Source organism: Phacochoerus africanus, chromosome 8 (assembly GCF_016906955.1).
Source record: "Phacochoerus africanus isolate WHEZ1 chromosome 8, ROS_Pafr_v1, whole genome shotgun sequence".
Taxonomy (NCBI): domain Eukaryota; kingdom Metazoa; phylum Chordata; class Mammalia; order Artiodactyla; family Suidae; genus Phacochoerus; species Phacochoerus africanus.
Window position 1 is genome coordinate 80,799,072 of NC_062551.1, and position 21,995 is coordinate 80,821,066.

The window sequence follows — 21,995 nt, forward strand, 5'->3', positions numbered from 1 at the left end:
CTAGGCCTGATAGCCAAGGCACATTAAAGAAAAATACCTCTCAAAAATGATACTTATCATTGTTATGTATTTCTCAATTTAAGACCAATGCTTAGCAACAATGCCTGTTAATGAGTTAATTTACAGTAGATACAAAGATAAAACCTCCTAGTCTTGTCATAACTTTATTTTGGCTGCACCTATAGCATGCAAAAGTTCCCAGGTCAGAGATCAAACATGCACCACAGCAGTGACCAGAACCACTGAGTGACAATGCCAGATCTTTAACCTGCTGCACCACAGGAGAGCTCCAACTTAATTTAGGCAGTGACACTAATTTCAACTTCCTCAATCAAGAGCTAATAATAATTTTTAATAACAGTAATGAATCATAGAAGAAAATCCCAGGAGTTCCCTTCATAGTTTAGCGGTTAACAAACCCAACTAGGATCCATGAGGATGTGGGTCCGATCCCTGGCCTCGCTCAGTGGGTTAAGGATCCAGCATTGCCATGAGCTGTGACATAGGTAGCAGACATGGCTTGGATCTGGCTTTGCTGTGACTGTGGCATAGGCTGGCAGCTGTAACTCAGATTGGACCCCTAGCCTGGGAACCTCCACATGCCACAGGTTCGGCCTTAAAAAGCAACACCCTCCCCCCAAAAAAAACCCCAAAATAAAACCCAAATTTCAGAGCATCAAAAATGACACCAAGTAAAATCAATTATTTAATAAATCTACCAACCCAATATACTAAAAACCTATTTTTCAAAATTTTTTAGGAGTTCCCATCATGGCTCAGTGGTTAACGAATCCAACTAGGAACCATGAGGTTGTGGGTTTGATCCCTGACCCTGCTCAGTGGGTTAAGGATCCGGCATTGCCGTGAGCTGTGGTGTAGGTAGAAGACGAGGCTCGGATCCCGAGTTGCTGTGGCTCTGGTGTAGGCTGGCGGCTACAGCTCAGATTAGACCCCTAGCCTGGGAACATCCGTATGCCTCGGGTGTGGCCCTAGAAAAGACAAAAAAAAAAAAAACTTTTTCAACACAAATAGGCCAAATCTAATGAAATCTAAACTTATAAGGAGGAATCCAAAATTCTACACTACAATTATGTTGTAACAAATTGCTTGACAGGAATGGCTCAGGCTAGTGATCTTTTTTTTTTTTTTAACCTTTTCTTTTCTGGCCACCCCCGCAGCATGCGGAAGTTCCCAGGCCAGGGATCAAATCCAAGCCAGAGCTATGACCAAGGTACACCACAGCTTCAACCTACACCATAGCTGCAGCAATGCTGGATCCTTAACCTGCTGCACAGGGCCAAGGATAGAATCAGCACCTTCACAGAGACAAGCCAGATCATTAACCCACTATGCCACAGTGGGAACTCCTAGGCTGGTGATCTTACACAGGAATTTTGCTGCCACCATATCTGTTGTACGTAATGATATCTAACATAGAGAAAAATGTATCTTTCTCCTAAAAAAGGCAATGCAATTTAAGAGAATGTATACATATTTCACAATTAGCATACAACTCACTTCTAATTAAATACTCAAAATAGTTTATTAAAATGTTCAAATACTTCCAGTGAAATCTTAAAGTACAAGGCAAACTCTTTACCTATATAAACCAAAGGTATAACAAGTTTCCATTAAAGAGCTCATTTATGAAACCAATCCAATGGGCTAAAAAAGTTTATTTCTGTAATTATGGAATAGATACGACCAACTAATTTTACTCCAGGCTATATAGGGAATTGTGAAGAACATAACCATATTATACAGACAACTTCTATTCCTAAAAATTTTATAACTAGTTAAAGAAACAAGACTAAGAACATATCACATTAATTGATAAATACAAACAAGAATATCACATGCTGAATGGTGTATTATAGACAAGTTTTTCTTCTTTTTTCTTTTTTTTGTCTTTTTAGGGCCGGGCCCGTGGCATATGGAGGTTCCCAGGCTAGGGGCCAATCTGAGCTGTAGCTGCCAGCCTAAAGCCACAGCCACAGCAACACCAGATCCAAGCCACATCTGTGACCTACACCACAGCTCACAGCCACACCAGATCCTTAACCCACTAAGTGAGGCCAGGAATCAAACTCACAACCTCACAGATTCATTTCTGCTGCACCACGACAGGAACTCCAGACAACTTTTTCAAAACATATTCTCCTAGGAGTTCGCACTGTGGTGCAATGGGTTAAGAATCCAACCGCAGTGGCCTGGGGTTGCTGCAGAAGTGCATGTTCCACCCCCAGCCTGGTGCAGTGGGTTAAAGGATCCAGCTAGTGTTGCCACAGCTGTGACTTGGGTTCAATCTCTGGCCCAGGAACTTCCATAGGCCATGGGTGCAGTCATTAATAAAATAAAATAAAATAAAATAAAATAAAAGTAAAATAAAATAAAATCTTGGAGGTGTTTCAAGCCACCTCAAAGAACAAGAAAAACGCAAAGGAACAATTACATTTTTTTCCCATTTTTGGCCATACCCACGCCATATAGAAGTTCCTGTGCTGGGGATCAAACCTGTGCCACAGCAGTGACAATGCCAGATCCTTAACCCACTGAGACATAAGAGAACTCCCAGGAGCAATTCCATTTTTATCCATTTTATATGAGGGCATTAAGGTAAGGGGGGAAAAATCTTGATACCAAGAATAAAATCTGGTATCATTAAAAAAAAACACATACGGTATATGAGTTCAAGTAGGAAAGCTGAACTATATTTTCGTATTGTTAAAGATGAAATATGTAGAGTTCCCACCATGGTTCAGTGGGTTAAGGACCCAACACTGTCTCTGTGAGGATGAAGGTTCAATCCCTGGCTTGCTCAGTGGGTTAAGGATCCAGTGCTGCCGCAAGCTGCACAGGCCTCAACTGCAGCTCTGATATGACCCCTAGCCCAGGAACTTCCATATGATACAGGTGCAGCCATTAAAAAGAATAATAAAATATAAATGTAGATTTGAAAGAGTTCACAACATAAGTAGAACATTTATGATAAAGGATGGTGGAAGGGGATAATAAGAGGACAAAAGTGAAGAAAAGACAAATATTATTCACCTGTATATTATGTTTCAATGACATTTGCTCCTATAAGAGCAATTCTAACTATTGTGAGTTATAACATTAACCAACTTAGAGTAGTTTTTTGAGACTCAAAACAAACATATGTAGCTGATTAAGGTATCATAAAAAATAAAAATGTATGGAGTTCTCATTGTGGAAGAGCAGAAACGAATCCTACCAGGAACCATGAGGTTGCAGGTTTCATTCCTGGCTTCACTCAGTGGGTTAAGGATCCAGTGTTGCCATCAGCTGTGGTGTAGGTGGCAGATATGGCTAGGATCTGGCATTGCTGTGGCTCTGGCACTGCTATGGCTCTGGCGTAGGCCAGCGGCTACAGCTCCCATTAGACCCCTAGCCTGGGAACCTCCATATGCTGCAGATGCGGCCCTTAAAAAAAAGACAAAAGACCAAAAAGAAAAAAATGTAGAGATCCCACTGTGGCACAATGGGATTGGTGGCATCTTGAGAGTGCTGGGATGCAAGTTCAATTCCCAACCCAGCACAGTGGGTTAAGGATCTGCCATTGCCACAGCTTCGGCTTAGTTCATAACTAAAGCCCAGATCTGATCCCTGGCCTGGGAACTCCATATGCTGCGGGGTGGCCAAAAAAGAAAAAAATAATAAAAAATAAAAATGATTTGAAGCTCCCACTGTGGTGCAGTGGCTTAAGAATCCGACTCAGTGGCTCAGGTCACAGTGGAGGTGCAGGTTTGATCCCTAGGATGGCACAGTGGGTTAAAGGATCCAGCCTTGCTACAGCTGTGGCTCGGATTCAATCCCTGGCCCAGGAACTTCCATATGGTACATGTGGGGCCAATTAAAAAAAAAAAAAAAAGCTGATATCCCTTTAATAATGTTAAATATTAAGAAATAGAACATTAACTGTGATAATATCTAAAAGAAGTTCAGGGAACAAAAAAAAGTAAATGTAAACATACATACAGAAAACATGACCAGAATCAACTCTGATATAAAGCTAAAAAAATTACGTTAAATGGTGATGTCTTTTTGTTTACCTATTCACAAACCAGAAATAATAATCTTTGCTTCTGGCTACATGAAGAGTAAGTTTCAGCTTTTAGGAGGGTGTCACTGCTAATGTTTGAGTAAAGTTTTAAGATTTCTTAGACTTCTAATAAAAGTAAGAGATACACAATAAACCATCTAAATACTTAACTGGCATCATAACCTAAGTTTGTTTCAAAGAAAATCCATCACTTTGTTTTAAAGAAAATTCTTTCATATTATCATTTAATATAATTTAAAGTTACAAAGCCCTCATATAGAAAAGAAGAAAGAAAATCCTTTTATATTATCATTTAATATAAAAATTATCATTTAATATAATTTATTTATTTATTTATTTTGGTATTTTTGCCATTTCTTGGGCCGTTCCCACGGCATATGGAGGTTCCCAGGATAGGGGTCTAATCGGAGCTATAGCTGCCAGCCCACGCCAGGGCCTCAGCAACGAGGGATCCAAGCCGAGTCTACGACCTACACCACAGCTCACATGGCAACACCGGATTGTTAACCCACTGAGCAAGGACAGGGATTGAACCCGCAACCTCATGGTTCCTAGTTGGATTCATTAACCACTGCGCCACGATGGGAACTCCAGGTTCTTTTTTTTTTTTTTTTGGTCTTTTCAGGGCTGCACCCATGGCATATGGAGGTTCCCAGGCTAGGGGTCTAATCAGAACTGTAGCTGCCAGCCTACACCACAGCAACGCCAGATCTGAGCCTCGTCTGCGACCTACACCACAGCTCATGGCAACGGCGGATCCTCGACTCACTGAGCGAGGCCAGGGATCGAACCCACAACCTCACGGTTCCTAGTCGGATTTGCTTCCATTACCCCGCAATGGGAACTCTCATTTAATATAATTTAAAGTTACAAAGCCCTTATATAGGAAAAAAACCATAGACAATCATTTGTCAAATACTGTGTTCCTACTATAGTTCTAGCATTATGCTAGGCACTAAATAGACACAGTGGAGAAACCAAATCAGAAAAGGTCCCTGCAAAAATAGGGCTTACCATTTGACACATAGTTTTTTCCCATTAAAGGATTAGAACAGGCTAGCATAAGGGCATATGAAGAAATCTTCACGAAGGCACAGATGGAGGAGAAATTCCTTTTTTGTTCAAATATAGACAAATATATTCAATCTTTTATCTGATTCAACACCCTTCCCTTGTGCAAACTACTTCCTTCAAAAAACCTCTCTGTAAATACTGCATATGGTCTATGTGAGAGAGGGGAGGGTCAAGGAGGGAAGACAAGCATCATTCAAAAGTATGAAACATAAAACAGAAACAAAAACAGAATAAAGCAACTGATTCTTCTTAATAACCTCATAGTTTTAGCAACCAGTTCCAAGAACTCTACATTCCTTCACAAAGCGTTTGGCTATCTATCAGTCACATGATTATCCCTACTTATGATGGCAGGAAAATACAAACTGGATATCCAAAAAAAACCAATAATCGTTACCCTGAAAAAAAAAATAAGCATTTTTTTCCCATCATGCAATAATACATAGACTAATTTACAAACTGAAACGATTTCAGCAAACACTTACTTCTGTTCCAATTCCAGGTTGCACACCAGAGTACACACTGTCTGGTGGAGGACCACCATATTTTCTCTGTCCTGTGGTAACATCCAGAGTATAACCAGTCCTCTCAAGCAAGGCCTAAAGATAAATATATATAATTGTTTATACTTCAATATTAAATGACACATAAATCAAAATATTAATCTTTTCCAAAACATATCTCAACATCTTAAGTAATGTACTTTAGTCAGGCAAAAAACAAAACTAAACAAACAAAAAACCCACAAAATTCACACTGTTTCCTCTCACAGGTGTTGACTTTTCTCCTTTCCATACATTTAATGGAAAGAGTTGTAGGCAAATTAAATCTCTAAGCACACATCTCTTTTTTGCTACAAAAACAGAAAAGGGGGGAATTATAATTTCAACACAAGCTGTTCCCAGGCTACCTATTCATACTTATACCACAGTATTCCTCACTTTGTACCCCCTCTACATAAATTAATTTTTTTCCTTATTTGTTCCCTTTACATACCATACTTATATCCACTAGTGATTCTTTTCAAATAAAATGCTCTCTATCCTTAAAAAAAAAGTCAGAAGTCCTACCTCTTGGAATTCCCTTCCGGGCTCAGCAGTCAACAAACCAAGCAGAATCTATGAGAACGTGGGTTCAATCCCTGGCCTCGCTCAGTGGGTTAAGGATCTGGCGTTGTTGTGAGCTGTAGTGTAGGTCGCAGATGTGGCTCGGATCCCAGGTTGCTGTGGCTGTGGCGCAGGCCAGCAGCTCTAGCTATGATTCAACCCCCAGTGAGGGAACTTCCATAAGGTGCAGGTGCAGCCATAAAAAGAAAAAAAAAAAAAGTTCTACCTCTTTTGTGAAACTTCTCTCATTTACTATTTCTCATATCTTCTTACTCTGACTTCCAATTTTACTCAAGTAATTTACCTTTATTTTGTTTGATTCTTTTGCTTTGTATCCCTACTATACCATAAGCTCCATAAGAAACAGGCCACTTCCCACAGAGCAGACTCAAAATATTTGGCAATTACCAAATGAACATACTCTCAGGGTTCAAAAATAAAACCATGTTTCCTTATTTCCAATCTCCCTCACATTATATTAGGTATTAAGAGGAATCATAGAAAAGAAGAGAAGATAATGTTCTTGGCCTTAGCACTTCTGTTTACATGAAAGCCCTACAGAACAAAGACACAGTGGTAAAAAGAAATGCAATTTACCTAAAAAGGGGAGAATTTTATACTTCAGGTTTTTAAAATCGCAGAATGTTAGAGCAATACAAGATTTTAGACATCAAGTTCAGTAGTTTTCAAAAATATCTTTAAAAAAAAAAAAAAAAAAAACAGGAGTTCCTGTCGTGGTGCAGTGCAAACGAATCTGACTAGGAACCAAGAGGTTGCAGGTTCTATCCCTGGCCTCACTCAGCAAGTTAAGGATCCGTCACTGCCTTGAGCTGTGGTATAGGTCGAGGACTCGACTCGGATCTGGCACTGTCATGGCTCTGGCGTAGGCCAGCAGCTATAGCTCCGATTAGACCCCTAGCCTGGGAACCTCCATATGCTAGGGTGCAGTCCTAGAAAAGACAAAAAAAGACAAAAAGACAAAAAAAAAACCCTGAAACTCTGAAATTTCAGTTACATTAGACCCTCCATTCCTCTACCTTTGACTGTTTTAACCATAGAAATATGTGTAAAATAAAATGTATATGTACTATGTATATTACATATTTATACATTACTTGTATAAATATGTAATACACATACAACACATACCTTGTCAATAGCAAATAGCTAGCTCCAGGGAAATAATACAGACCTACTCAATAAACAGTAATAAGTTTTTTTTAAAAAAACCATTATAGGAATTCCCTGGTGGCTTAGTGGGTTAAAGATCTGGCATTGTCACTGTTATGGCTCTGGTTACTGGTGGTACACTTTGATCCCTGGCCTGGGAATTTCTGTATGCCTCAGGCACAACCAAAAAAAAAGCCAACAAAACAAAAAACAACCATTACAGGAAGTTCCTCTTGTGGTGCAGTGGCTTAAGGATCTGGCATTGCTGCAGCTGTGGTGCAAGTTCTCAATCCCTGGTCTGAGAACTTCCACATGCTGCAGGCTCATCCGAAAAAAAACTCCCCAAAACCCAAAACAAAACAAAAACCATCAACCATTACAGCAAGTAGAGTTTTCACCTATTATTTAAAAGATATATGGTATTAGGTTCACTGGTCCTTTACTAAAAGCCCTATATTCATCTTTTAGAGCAGCTTATCTAAATAACAACAATAATAGTAATAATAATAATGGCTTCATAGTTATACTGCTCTCATTGCATTCCAGGTATTACTCTAAGTACTTTATGTATCTTAATTCCTTTAATTCTCACAACAAATCAAAGAGATAGGTACTATTACTATTCCCAGTTTACAAAGAAACTGAGGTAAATATAAATTCAAAAGGCGGAAAGCAGTTAGAAAAACACCTCTTCAGTCAAAGAAAACACAAAATGCCTGGAAAGAAGCTGAACCAAGAGACATGACTGAGTCAGTCCAAAAAACTATTACTAGAAGTGTCAATAAAGAGCTATCATTCATAACCAGAAGAACAAGGAATAACGGAGAGTGTTTAAGAATTTTCATCAAACATACACTTAAATGTCTGCCCCCAAAATTCTTCTCTTGCAATTTTCCTTAAATTATCTCATTTCTAAACACTAGGTTTAAAAAAAAAAAATGCAATAAAAAAACATGTTTCTGGAGTTCCCGTCGTGGCGCAGTGGTTAACGAATCCGACTAGGAACCATGAGGTTGCGGGTTCGGTCCCTGCCCTTGCTCAGTGGGTTAACGATCCGGCGTTGCCGTGAGCTGTGGTTGCAGACACGGCTCGGATCCCGCGTTGCTATGGCTCTGGCGTAGTCTGGTGGCTACAGCTCCGATTCAACCCCTGGCCTGGGAACCTCCATATGCCTCGGGAGCAGCCCAAGAAATAGCAACAACAACAACAACAACAACAACAAAACATGTTTCTAAGAAACATGAAAAGAAGCATTTGATTTCATCTTTAAATTTAATTTCATTACAACTATCCAAGTCAAGTTTTACCTTAATCTTTGCTTCATCGGGTCCCTTTGTGGACTCTTGCACCTTGCTCCCCTGTTTCTCCCTTTGCCTGTAGGTCTTCATAACTCCACATAAAAATGCACTTTTGTTCTAGAACAGTCAAGTAATTCAATGAAAAAGAATCACCAGGAGTTGTTGAAGGGTCAAACACATAATTTAAATTTCAGAAGACCAGAATTTTAACAAATTTACTCATTTATTTACTCAACGACTATTTGCTGAGTGGTTATTATATGCCAGAGACTGGGCAGACAGCAGTTAACACAGACAAGACCTCAAGAAGCTTACCTTCTACACTGGCAAAAAAGCCTTCAATTTGTTGATATTTAAATGCATCTGGGCTATTTTTGCCAGATATCCTGAAATGAGTCCTCCCATCTACATTACTTCCCTCCAAGATAATAAAACAGGATCGGATAATCCAAAATGTTAAAAAGGAGTAGGAGACTTTTACTTTGTACTTGTGTTTCTGAAAACTCTGTCATGTAGATCTTTTTTTCTTTAAGCTACTTTTAAAAAGAAGCAGAGGTAGTCACAAACAAAAATACCACTTCTCCATAGGAAAAAAAAAAAATAGTAAAATAATTTCCCATCATTAGGTATTCAAAGACATTTCTGAGTAGTGACCTTACCTGAACATGTGATAAGTCACTTTCCTTGAACTGTTGTAGTACAGACAGAGCTCCTTCTTCATTAAATTCCCTGAGAGCATCAATTGCTCTTTCATCAAGATCGATATAAGCTACCAATCCTAAAAATTAAATTGAAAAGGGGTAACATTACTGCAACAAAGGGGAAAATCTAAACTATGCTACCAATGTTTAATCAAGAACTGTTATATTCAATACTATCACTAACTACATTTTCATTTAACTATATGCATATAGGCAGCCATACAAATTCTCTACGGAGAGGTCAAGAGTACAAATATGAAAACGAAAGATAAAATGTTAACACCTATAAACTCGAATTTCAATCCCCACATCCCATAAAAAACCTTAAAAATTCTAACCCCATTTCCCACTACCCAAAAGGCTTAAGTCTTGGAAATTAAATCGGATGTACAAACTTCAGATTAAGCATTAATATAACAAGTTCTGGTTATGTTAGAGTGGTAAGAATATACTGTATTCCCCAAGGATCAACCTTCAAATTATATGGACCACTGGAGTTGCTGCTAACCACACAAGACGTAGGGGGAAAAAAATGAGAAGCGTTATACTAAACAATTCTTTCCACTCCTCCAAAAGTGTCAAAGGCTTTCCCTCCTTGCCACCAAAGATAAAATGAAATTCATTTTTTTATCTGAGCACTTTGCTGCAGTCAGAATGTGGAAAGGCATAATTTTAAACTTTTCTATAAATATAAGTGCAGCTTGATTAATCAATTCTGAAAGTCGTATTTTAAGGCATTTTTTTTGTTCTCCGGAAGTGTCATGCTGAGATTTTAAAAGATGCTGTGGCATTCACGACACTGTCAACAATGACAATTTTTTTCAAATGGCATTAAAAGGACTTTACTATGGACTTATAAGCAAAACTATACAAAAAATATATGCACTGCATTCTATGTATATAGTATATTTAACTGCACACAGAACATCTACTAAGTTTAAATATAATTTCTTGTCTGTTAAATTTTATACTTCTCAATTTATTTCAGAATTGATCCAAAGAATGGAAATATCTGGCAGATTAAAACCCCCATATGAACTAACATCAAAAGTGACTCCATTTTAGTAAAAACAAAAAGAACTTTATTCCACATAGTAAATACATTTTAAATAAATATAATGTCACTTGCAAAGTTACTTTTTTCAAATGTTGCCAAGATTTGTTTTAAAAGCTCAAAGCGAGCATGCCTAAGTAACTGGAGTTTCCTTACTGAGTAATCCATATCACCACCCAAAGCCACAACCAACCCATCAATCCATTCTGTCAATCCAAACCTACACCCAAACCATCAGCCTCTTATCAATAACAAAACACTCTACAAGAGAGCATCTCTAAGCAGATCACTGCCAATTCTCTATGGCAGAATGTCACAGAAAGTTCCTGAGGACTGATTTCCAAAGGGGACCATCACCCAGGAGTCATTTTAATTATCCTGAGCTTCTCAGATTTAAAAAAAAAAAAAAAAAATTTAAGGACAAAACCCAGATATTTATCACTACAGTACTTAAGACACATTTTTGAGACAATTCAATTCTCTCTCCCAGAAACTGGATAGGCACACAAAACACAGAGGAAGAAAGTTTCCATCTATGGCCCCAAAGGGGGAGGACAAATTTATTTATGAACAACGCTCCCTAGGGGTAAATATCCTCTCCCTCTTTAGAACTTCAAACCACTTACAACAACCTTATTAAAATGTTCAAATTTGCTTAAACACTTAACTATGGGACTCCTAGATTTAAAAAAAAAAAAAAAAAAGCAGCTGTTAACAGACCAAACACTTCCAAATTACTGAGAGTTGTGAATTTCTCTCTCTTGGAAACTAGACAGGCCATAAACTCTCAGAGTCTGACATTTATTATGGTTTCAGAAAATACAGTCTAACTAGTCCTCTTATTATGCCACCTAATCAGACCTGAGCTGTTTTAACAATCACTTTAAGAAGCTAAAAGTAGAAAAGTAAAAGCAAAATGATGACTGATTTAGATTAAGAAAAAAATGTAAAATTTGATACACTGAAACATTTTAATTGGTAGTAAATCTAACACAAATTGATGTACTATTCTGAAACAACTAAGACTGCATATTCAACACTAAGAAGGCTTCAAAATAATGAAATAAGAATATCAAAGTCAAACCCAGTATGCCCTCAATGAAGGGAAAGTAACATTCAGCTCTACATAGATCAGAAACAATAAGTAATATTTAACCTTAAAAAAATCTATAAAATTCAAAGTGGTTTGCCCTCACTTTCATAACCAGTCAGAAACAAGAAATGCATATTATACCTGTCTGAAATATTTCATCAAGTCTTTCTGCCACCTTCTGTGGGAGGCCTGCCTCTATCAGTGTCTTGTAGTGTTCTGTGTGAGTTACACTGGAAGTATCCATTGGTTCTTCCTCTTCTTTTAACTGTACCGCATTACCATTCACCTGATTAGCCATTTTATTATGCTGCTGGAAAAAATTCAGGAGCTATATTACATTAAGCCAGAAATAACTAGTTTGTAGGACAATGCATGATTTATCTAAACTAATTTGTATACATGCTGCTAATAACCACTCTCAAAATATTATTTTATGATGCCTTTTCTGATGTATCTGATCTAAATTTGCAATAATAACTCTGTAAAACCATAGAAAATGTACATGGAAGCGTTATATCTTTAAGGAACTTCATGTACACTAGGTTAAATAAAGGCTTGAAAATTACTTAAGGTAGAATCACCAATTAACAAGGGCAGCTACTGTGTCCTGACGATCGTATCAACAAATCACCACAAAATACTAAAAAGCCCCTCAGCTCGCAATTCTTATACAGTTTTTACAAGTTTGGTTTAAAAACAGAATGAACACCCACAGACCACTTAATCAATGTTCAAGGACTTTCAAGTTTTCCTAGCTCTGCTTCAAATCCAAGATAGGTGTGAAATAAATGCCCTGTTGTCTCTAGTTCAACCTGCTGGTGGTTTGGGTTTTCTCCGCCTCACTTAAAACAAAACAAAAAACACAACTTGACATTAATTTTTGTTCTAAAATTAGTTTGCTACTCCCATTCACAGATTTAAAAGAAAAAATGACCAGGTTTAAAAGCTAAATGATTGTTTTAAGTCCACATAAAATAAAAAGTGAGCTAGAGTTAAGGCTGCTTCTTTAAAAAAAAAAAGTCATGAGTATATACTGAACTTTTTGTATCAGTAAAATAAAACTGAAAAACGTATTTGAGAACAGACAACTAATGTCTTCCACATAGTTTCAACAAACATTACCTAATGAGGATAAACTTAGGTCAGATGTCTCAGATTAACCTACCCAAATCATTCTGGGTGTTCAACCTGTATGTAATGCTGAAATGGACCAACACCCTGACAGAGAGATTAAATAATAAAACCAAAACAAGGCCAGTCTCTATACTGCCTCCTCAAAAGGGAATTAAAGTGCATTTGTCCGTGGTGAAATTATAATGTGATGAATAAGCAGAATAAAGACACTGCAACAAATACTGAAATTAAGGACATGAAGGTGGATCTCAAAGGAAAAGCCTACTTGATGAAACTCAAAATACCAGCTATAAAGAAAATACAAGTTTCCTGAAAAGCAGTAAAACTCATACATAAGGTAACTGCACTTCCAGACTGCTTATCAAAACACTATGCAAATGCACACCAAGTGCATTCTTCTTAATTAAAACAACTTCATTTCAAAGTCCACTGATATTTAGTTGAAGTTAATGAAAAAGGGAAGAAGAGACTGAGTAGGAAGAGAGGAAAATGCAGAAAGGGTCCCTCTGAAAATGAGATAAATATCATGACTTATTATGATTACAAAACATCATTAAGACTTAGTAAGCCAATAATGTCTATACAGATGCAGACTCCACGGCTAAATTCTGGGTAGATAAATGTCTCTCAAGACAAGCCCCAAATTCTGATGGACTGGCAAAAACATTCAAAACTGGCACACTTTTGATCAAGAAGCTACTTACAGTGTAAGATAAATCGCTTACTGATTAATACAACCTACTTCTACAAAGATGCATCCTAAAGTCCAAAATCTCTTTATGAACATACAGTTGTTCCCCCCCCATACGAGCATAAGATCATCAGAACTCAAAAGTTCTCGGTAACACAAACCCTTGCAGTATTGCATCTGAGAATTCTATTAGTCACGGAAAGAAAGCAAATTTTTAACAGAAAAGTTCAATAAACATCTGTTAAGGTGGTATTTTTTCTTTTAAGTATGTGTAAAGCAAAAAGACAAGTTGTGTATTAATCGCAAGACAAATATTTATGTCTACCATTCACTGCAAAGGCTCTCTACAAGGTGATTCTGAAACTGGTTGAAAATTTCAAAAAGTCTGTAACCTTAAAAAAAAAAAAAAAAAAGTACAGCTATTAGAGTCCAGAAAATAAAACCTTTCATGTCAAGGAAAACCTCTCTCCAAGCCAAATACAATGTGCTCATTTTTAAAAAGATTTTTATGTCATTATGAGACCATTTAAAACTCTTGTTTTGTGTCAATTCAATACAATGCCACACAGCCAAACCATATTTCTGGATGCAGCAAATATACTAATGTGATTAAAGTCATTTGATCTACACTGTTTTGCAAAAAGTAGAAATTTAAATAAGGGCTGCTGGGACATTGGGGAAGTCTGACACTAGCCTCTCCCTGACTTTTTCTGAACATCTCGTGAAAACTCTTCACATTTAAGAGACTGGCTTTTAAAGAACCAACGAAATGAAAACTAACGGTTAACTCGGCTTAGGAGTGTCAAGCCCTTATCCTACGACTGACTCATGAGACATAAATTCAGCCTCCAGAGGACAGCAAAAATCTCAAACAGGTAACGTAAAAGGACTGAACCCTTCAAGAACCCCAGGGCTTCAAGTTTTAAATTCTGGCAATACGGTTTCTACCGTAGAAAAAAAAGTATCGCCTTTCCAATTTAGTGCGCCTGTGACATTCCTGGAATTATGTATCTCAGACGCCGCTCGAAGCCTAAGTTTCATGGCCTCTAATAGTCATTTTTTCCTTCAAATCTCGACTCGCAGCATGCAGAATGGGGGAGGGGAAGGAGGCTTTCTACACATACCCGCCTTTCGGCCTCTGCTTCGCACAAAAGTTTTCTCCCGGCTCAGGTCACTCGGGGTTTGCATCCCGCCCTCTGCCCACCCACCCCCACCCATGCCTGTCCCCAGCATCAACACATCCCACTCATAGCTAGGCCGAGACAGGAGCTTGGAGGCTCCGACGGGGAAAGGCGATGGTGCCGTGGACGCCTCAGGCCGCTGGTCCGGCCCGGCCCAACCCGGCCGCGAGGAGCGACAGGCGGAGGCGGGAAAAGCACGACCGACCCGGCAGGCCGCGAGAAGGGCGCCCGGTGGGCCGGACCGAGGGCCAGGGGTTGGAGGGGCGGGGGGAGGATGAGCGAGGGTGAGGAGGCGCCTCAGCGGGGCTAGGCCCTCAGCGGTGCGGCCGGAGAGGCCAAAGCCGCCCCCAGCCCATCCCCACCCCCACCCCGGGGCCTCGGAGAAAACCAAACGGGACGCGGCGCCGAGCCCGGGCCAGGCCCACTAGGGTCGGATCGGGGCTCCCGGCCCCTCCCCCCGCGGGCCGGCGCGAGACTCACCAGGACAGATCTGGGGCCGGCGGCCGGGCCCGTGAGAATCAGCGCGAGGCGCTTTGAAAACGACTAGAAATGGCGCGCGCGCCACCCCCTCCCCCCCCTCATGGACCGAGACGCGATCCCGGCAGCACGCGGGGTTTCCCGGAACTGCTTCCAGGGACTCGGAGCGGCCGGGCAATCACCTCGCGCGGCAGCCTAAGGGACAGCTCAGAGGGCCAATAGTAGTGAGAAGAGGCTCACCACTCCGGACGCTCGGGAGCCAATCGATGAAGCCGTAGGCTGAGCCAATGAGGGAACTCAGCGCCGCCGGCTGGGGCGCCTCCGGGGCGGGGGTAGGAACACAAAGGGGTCTATCGTGAAGCCCCGGGTGGAGGCGAGGCTGCGGGGCACCGGGCCCAGGGTGGCCGAGGCCCCGCCCTCCTCGTCTGCTGCAGACGCGAAGCCGAAAAAGTAGGCCTCGCGCCGCGTGGCCGCCTCCGGAATCCCGCCCCCTGCCGTCCGCGCCGGCCTTGGCGGGTCGCGGCCTTCCCGCCCCTTCGCCGGTGCCGCAGCGCTGGTGATTCCCCCGCGTGCCGCCGCCGCGGGCGTTCGCCCCAGACACGCCCACCGCCACGCGGTCCGGCCTTCCTCTAGGTCGTCTTTGGGACTTTAATTAGACCACGATCTAAGGATTTGGCTCGCCCGTTTTTTTCCGAGAATCTTTTCGTGTAGAAAATCATCCCTTGGAACGCTCAGAAAACTGCTTCCTCGGCTGCCTTCCACACATCCTTGGGAGAAGATCAGAATGTGGGGGAAATCGCTAAAGTGGGCATTTCTCAGAAGCAGTTAAGTACAAATGACAGAGCAGGGACCTTTCTTCGCGGGGTTTGACGCTAATTAATATTCATAAAGTAGAACAGACGTATACATCACGAACCCCAAAGAGCCGTGCCAGGAAAAGAGCTAATTCCCAAAGGAGACTAATTTCCGTTATTCTGAAACATTTCTCACCCTCCACACCTACTGGTTTGTTCCTTGTCCTCGCCTTAATCCAAACCTCTAATCCCACATCCCTTCCTTCCCTACCTCAACTTCCAACACCCCACCCTTCCCCCCCGCGCCGGAGTGGAGGAAGTCAAGCAGTGTTGTGCAAGACTTCCATATACACTTCGAGGACCATTAGATTTTCCAGAAGCTATTAACCAAAAATTACCCAAAACCTATGTGCCCAGTACTGAGCTAAACATCACGGTGGATCCAACTTTTGTGTTGAGGGGTGTGAGACTTATACAAATGATGGGATCCTTAAAAATATCTTAAAATGATGAGTACAAATTTAGAAGTGTCTTGGAAGAGCATGGTAAAGGGACTTCGAAGCTTAGACTTTATTAGCTTCAGATAAATCTCCCTCTAACTCAAGGGTTCTTAATCTGTTTTGTGCCATTCAACAGTCTGGTAAAAGCTATGGACCTCTTAGGGTTTGTTTGTTTTTTGTCTTTTTTGCCTTTTCTAGGGCCGCTTCCCGCGGCATATGGAGGTTCCCATGCTAGGGGTCCAATCAGAATTGTAGCCGTCGGCCTACACCACAGCCACAGCAACGCCATATCTGAGCCACGTCTGTAGCCTACACCACAGCTCATGGTAACGCCAGATCCTTAACCCACTGAGTAGGCCAGAGATTGAACCCGCAATCTCATGGTTCCTAGTCAAGTTTGTTAACCACTGCGCCACGACGGGAATTCCTCTTTTAGGTGTTTTAATGCCTAAAATATGTAGCATTATCAAAGACACTATGTTGAAATACAATTAGGAGATACGTGATATAGTAATCTTCTTTATCAAGATCTTGCAGCAGGTCAAACAGCTACTGAAATTTTAAAGCAATGAGAAGATATTTCAAGAAATGCCATAACTATAATGTGATATGAAAATGTCTGTGATTCCTATTAGTGACAGTGAAAGACACAGCTAATTCTGTGGTTTGTTGGCCACATTCACAATGGGAAAGAATGCTTAATTTCAGTAGAAAATGAAAATAAAGATGTTATTTTTTTTCCTTCCAAATTGAGGGACCAACGAATTCCATTCAGAGACTCCCTTAGGTCAGTTTAATATAGGATGAGAACCCCTCACCTGGATACTGTAATTAAAGTGATTCTTTTTTTTTTTTCCTTTTCTTTTTTAGGGCCAAACCTGCAGCATATGGAAGTTCCTGGGCTAGGGGTCTAATTGCAGCTGCAGCTGCCATACTACACCACAGCCAGAGAAACACCAGATCTGAGCCACATCTGCAACCTATGGCAAGTGGGGGAAACTTACGGCAACACTGGATCCTTAACCCACTGAGCAAGGCCAGGGATCAAACCCACATCCTCATGGACACTTTGTCAGGTTCCTAACCTGCTTAGCAGAGTTCCTATTGTGGCTCAGTGGTAACGAACCCGACTAGTATCCGTGAGGACTCGGGTCTGATCCCTGGCCTCACTTGGTGGGTGAAGGATCCGGTGTTGCCATGAGCTGTGGTATAGGTCAAAGACACAGCTCAGATCCACCATTGCTATGCCATAGGCTGGCAGCTGCAGCTTGGATTCAACCCTTAGCCTGGGAACTTCCATATACCGCATGTGTGGTCCTAAAAATCAAAATATAAATAAATAAATATAAAATGGAAAGAAAGGGGTTTTTTCCACCTTAGTGACACAATGTTTTAAACAATAATCACTGTCATTTATTAAGCTCCTATGTGCTGTTGCTGATCCTTGCATAAAACCTTAAAGGTTAGTAATTTTTTTATCCCATTTTATTGAGAAAACAAGGCTCAGAGAGGTTAAAACATTTGCTTAAAGCCACACAGGTGAAGTAAGACTGAAACACAAGTTTGAGCTACTACACCAAGCTCATTTTCTTTTTTTCTTTTTAGAGCCACACCTGCAGCATATGGAAGTTCTCAGACTAGGTAGGGGTCAAATCGGAGTTGCAACTGCCAGCTGCAATTTGGCATCCTAGCCGCATCTTCAAACTACACCACAGCTCATGACAACGCCAGATCGCCAACCCACTGAGCAAGTCCAGGGATCAAGCCTGCATCCTCATGGATACTAGTTGGGTTCGTTACTGCTGAGCCACAACGGGAACTCCTCATTTTCAATTAGAGTCTTAGTGTTGGCATAGTCTTACTTTTGTAGAGGTAGATTTTTTCTTTTTCTTTTTTTGGCTGCCCCTAAGAATATAGCTTTCTGGGGCAAGGGATCATATCTGAGCTGCAGTTGCAGCCTGTACCGAAGCTGTGGCAACACTGGATCCTTTAATCCACTGTGTGGGGCTGGGGATCAAACCTGCATCCTGGCACAGAAGAGAGGCCACCAATCCCATTGTGTCACAGCGGGATCATCATTGTCAATCTGATGAATAAGTTAGAAAATACTATTTAGAGCCCAAAGCAAACTGTGATGTAAGATAACAATACTTCCCTTATGTGGTGTGCAGACTGGCTTTGCAATGCAACTTGAACATGTTCTGAGAAATGACAATATCCAGGAAAAAACTGTGGCCTCATAAGTTCTCATCGTTGAGGAGCAACAGTCTGTTGGGTGGCTTTGTTAGAAAAGAAAATGTCCCATAGACATTTTACCTATATGGACTTCATAATACTAGTTAACATTTGCTAAGCACTTGCCATAGTATCTCATTTAATGTTCACAAAAATATGTGGGGCAAGCGAAAAAAAAAAAAAAAAAAAGGTATCATCTCCCTTTTTCAGGTGAAGAAACTAACTTCCAGGTCAGAGATGAGACTCAAACTTGGGTGTAATTCCAACTTCCATTTTGTAATCATTATGACACACATCAGAAGAGATGAATCAAAACCAATAAAGTTACACCTTCATCTTTTTAAGCCTTCCATTGGTCCTCTGATTTTGAGATTCTTTTTGTCCCTTTTTTGATTTTTCATGAGTTCTCTGCTCTCCTTGAGGTCTGTTGAGGGAATATGGAAAAAGGAGGAAAAAATGAAAAAGAAAGATAGCAAAGTAAGCTCTCCTTCCATTCCCTTAAATCAAACTAAAAAAAGCAAGAATCAATATTAAAGTTCCCATTAGGATTGTAGAATCCAATTTAAGAGTGATGAACACTTGGTCTTTGAAAGAATTTAAGACATTTTCCCACTTAACAACAGGAGGATTCCCTGGAGACTCACCACCAGGACCTTGGTGTATGTACCCACTGGCACTGAACTCTTCAGCCGTTAAAGAGACTGGCACAGGCGGCTGCAACAGCTGCCGCCTAAATTCCAAAAATCAAATTCTAGGAGACTGTTCAACATTAACCTTTGGACTACTGAGTTCTAATTATTTTAAGGCTCCCCTATAGGCAGACAGAAGAGTTATATGTGGCAAATCTTTTAGGATGTGTTACCGTAAACTTTTAACCAAAATACAGTAGAATTATACATATTATCCATATTCAAATATACAAGGTAAATATACTGTTAATAAATCAGATTCAACAGGGCTTGCTCCCTCAGTATAACTTACGTTTTGTTTTGAGAGTGCAATAAAACAGTAAGAATTGATTATAGACTATATGCATGTAACTAAATTCTCATTACCCTTAAGTTAAAATATCCATTAGAAGAAGGGGGCAAGTGCTCTCTAATTATCGTTAGTAGTAACAATAATATAATACCTTTTGCTTGCATTGAGTTTTTTTTTTTTTGGTTTTTTGTGTGTGTTTGCTTTTTTTTCTTTTTTTCTTTTTTCCGTTTTTAGGGCTGCACCTGTGGCATATGGAGGTTCCCAGGCTAGGGGTCAAACTTGAAACCTCATGGTTCCTAGTCAGATTCTTTTCTGCTGTACCACAACATTGAACTCCACATTGAGTTTTGTTACAAAGAGTTTCAAATATAGTATCTCACATCTGCTGCATTTGGACATTTTGAAATGTATCATATCTTTTGTGACTCCTCTCCTGATTCTTCCCTAGATTCTGTAACACTCCTCTTCTCTGCCCATCATTATCTATTGGTGTTCCCAGGTTTCCATCTTTGATGCTGCTCTCATACTCTATCCAGGCCATCCCATTCCCTGGCATGATTTTCCCTACTCATTTTCTTACTCACTATTCCTTTTTCTTTATCTAAGAGAGCCATTTTGGATCATTTGCTCTGGACTCATATTTTCAACTGGGCATGTGAACATGAGTTGGGATGTAACAGGTTTTTCAAACTCCACAACTAGTTTCTAAAGATTTTTTTTGGAGTTTCCTTGTGGCATAGCGGGTTGAGGATCCAGCATTGTCACTGCAGCAGCTCAAGTCACTGCTGTGCTGCTGTGGCATCGGTTCGATCCCTGGCTTGGGAATTTCCATATACTTTGGGCATAGAAAGTGGGGTGGAGGATGAAGAAAGAGGAGCCATTAGCAGGTAGCTCAGATTAAAAAAAAAAATGTTTTTTATCTCCTACCGTTTGTGCCCTTCATCACTGAGCTTCCACTCAACCTGGTGGTTATTCCTCCAGTACGCCAACAGCTGCCTCAGCACCTTACTTTTGCTCTTTGGTAAATTAAATACTCAGAACACTTTTCTCCAGCTATCCTGAAAATTCATCCACAACTCTGCTCTAATGTCATCATTTTAGAGAGTCTTTCCTTGACCATCTTCTCTAAAATAGCAGTCTCCCTTCACTTTACATCCCTTATTTTTCTTTCTTTTTTTTTTTTTCTTCTAGGGCTGACGTATGGAGGTTCCTAGGCTAGGGGTCCATTCGGAGCTACAGCTGCCAGCCTGCACCACAGCCACAGCAATGCAGGATCTGAGCTTCATCTGCAACCTGCACCATAGCTCATGGCAACACCAGATGCTTAACCCACTGAGCAAGGCCAGGGATTGAACCAGCAACCTCATAGTTATTAGTCGGATTCATTTCCACGGGGCCACAACAGGAACTCCCCTTATTTTTCTTTATTGCACTAACACTATGTGTGCCTTTGTTTATTGCCTACCTCCCCCACAGAAAATAAGTTCAACAAGAGCAGGGAGTCCCCCTGGTGGCTCAGTGGGTTAAGGATCCAGAGTTGTCGCTGCTCTGGCTCAGGTCAATGTCGTGGGGAGGTTTTGATCCCTGGTCCAGGAACTTCTGCATGCTACAGGCATGGCCAAAAAGGAAAAAAAAAAAAAATCATTAAACAAATAAGGGCAGAGTCTTCATCTTATTCAGTCCTATGCCAGTTACATTGTTGGTGCTCCACAGATTTTTGTTAAATGATTTAATTAACTTCTATCCTTTATATCCACCCCAGATTCCTCCTCTTTGTGTGTTCTTGTTCCATTCATGACAACTCATCCATCCAATGAATTACTCACTTCAGAAATTTGGATATCATAGGTTCTGAATCCCTAAAAGCCACTGATGGAAAAGATGATGATATGTCTGGAGGCTAGGACTAGGACTTGGGCAAGAGTACAAAAGAAAGGCTGCCCCCTCTTTTTCCTGCTCTGGCTTTATCCTGTTCCAGGAGGGCCCTCATGGCCACATGTGTGCCTGCAGGTCCAAGCTCTGTACATTCTCCCAAGCCAAGGGCTCCGGGTGCAAATGTGGAGCTTGGTTTGCCCTTAAGAGAACACATCTGGCTGGGGAAGAGGCTTAGAGTGGGCTGTTCAGACAAAAGATTCCAAGGTTCTAGATGAGTTTTGTGATCTAGGAGGGAAGCGAAGAGTATGAGATTTTGACGGGCATGTCCCCTCGGCCCCATGGGCAAAGGTGCAAAGGGAGGAAGGCCAGATCAGGGCCCTTTATTTTATTTCATTTTGCTTTTTAGGGCCACACCCACAGCATATGGAGGTTCCCAGGCTAGAGGTCTAATCGGAGCTACAGCTGCCGGCCTACACCACAGCCACAGCAATGCCAGATCCAAGCTGAATCTGTAGCCCACACCACAGCTCATAGCAACGCCAGATCC

The 21,995-nt window shown here is 40.8% G+C and overlaps 1 protein-coding gene across 5 annotated transcripts in view; it reads right to left on the reverse strand.

Annotated features, from left to right (window-relative positions):
* HNRNPR (heterogeneous nuclear ribonucleoprotein R) overlaps positions 1–15,198 on the reverse strand; it is a 35,675-nt gene extending 20,477 nt beyond the window's left edge. For 2 of the 5 annotated variants that reach the window (XM_047792416.1, XM_047792413.1), the window contains exons 1-5: positions 15,067–15,183; positions 11,722–11,887; positions 9,392–9,510; positions 8,742–8,849; positions 5,644–5,757 (exon numbers count right to left, since the gene is read on the reverse strand). In XM_047792416.1, coding sequence (XP_047648372.1) covers positions 5,644–5,757; positions 8,742–8,849; positions 9,392–9,510; positions 11,722–11,878 — 498 coding nt within the window. In that variant the 5' untranslated portion in view covers positions 11,879–11,887; positions 15,067–15,183. Of the gene's footprint in view, positions 1–5,643; positions 5,758–8,741; positions 8,850–9,391; positions 9,511–11,721; positions 11,891–15,066 lie in introns of all 5 variants that reach the window. The other 3 variants (XM_047792414.1, XM_047792417.1, XM_047792418.1) reach the window with 3 other exon arrangements.
* Positions 15,199–21,995: the final 6,797 nt, after the last annotated feature.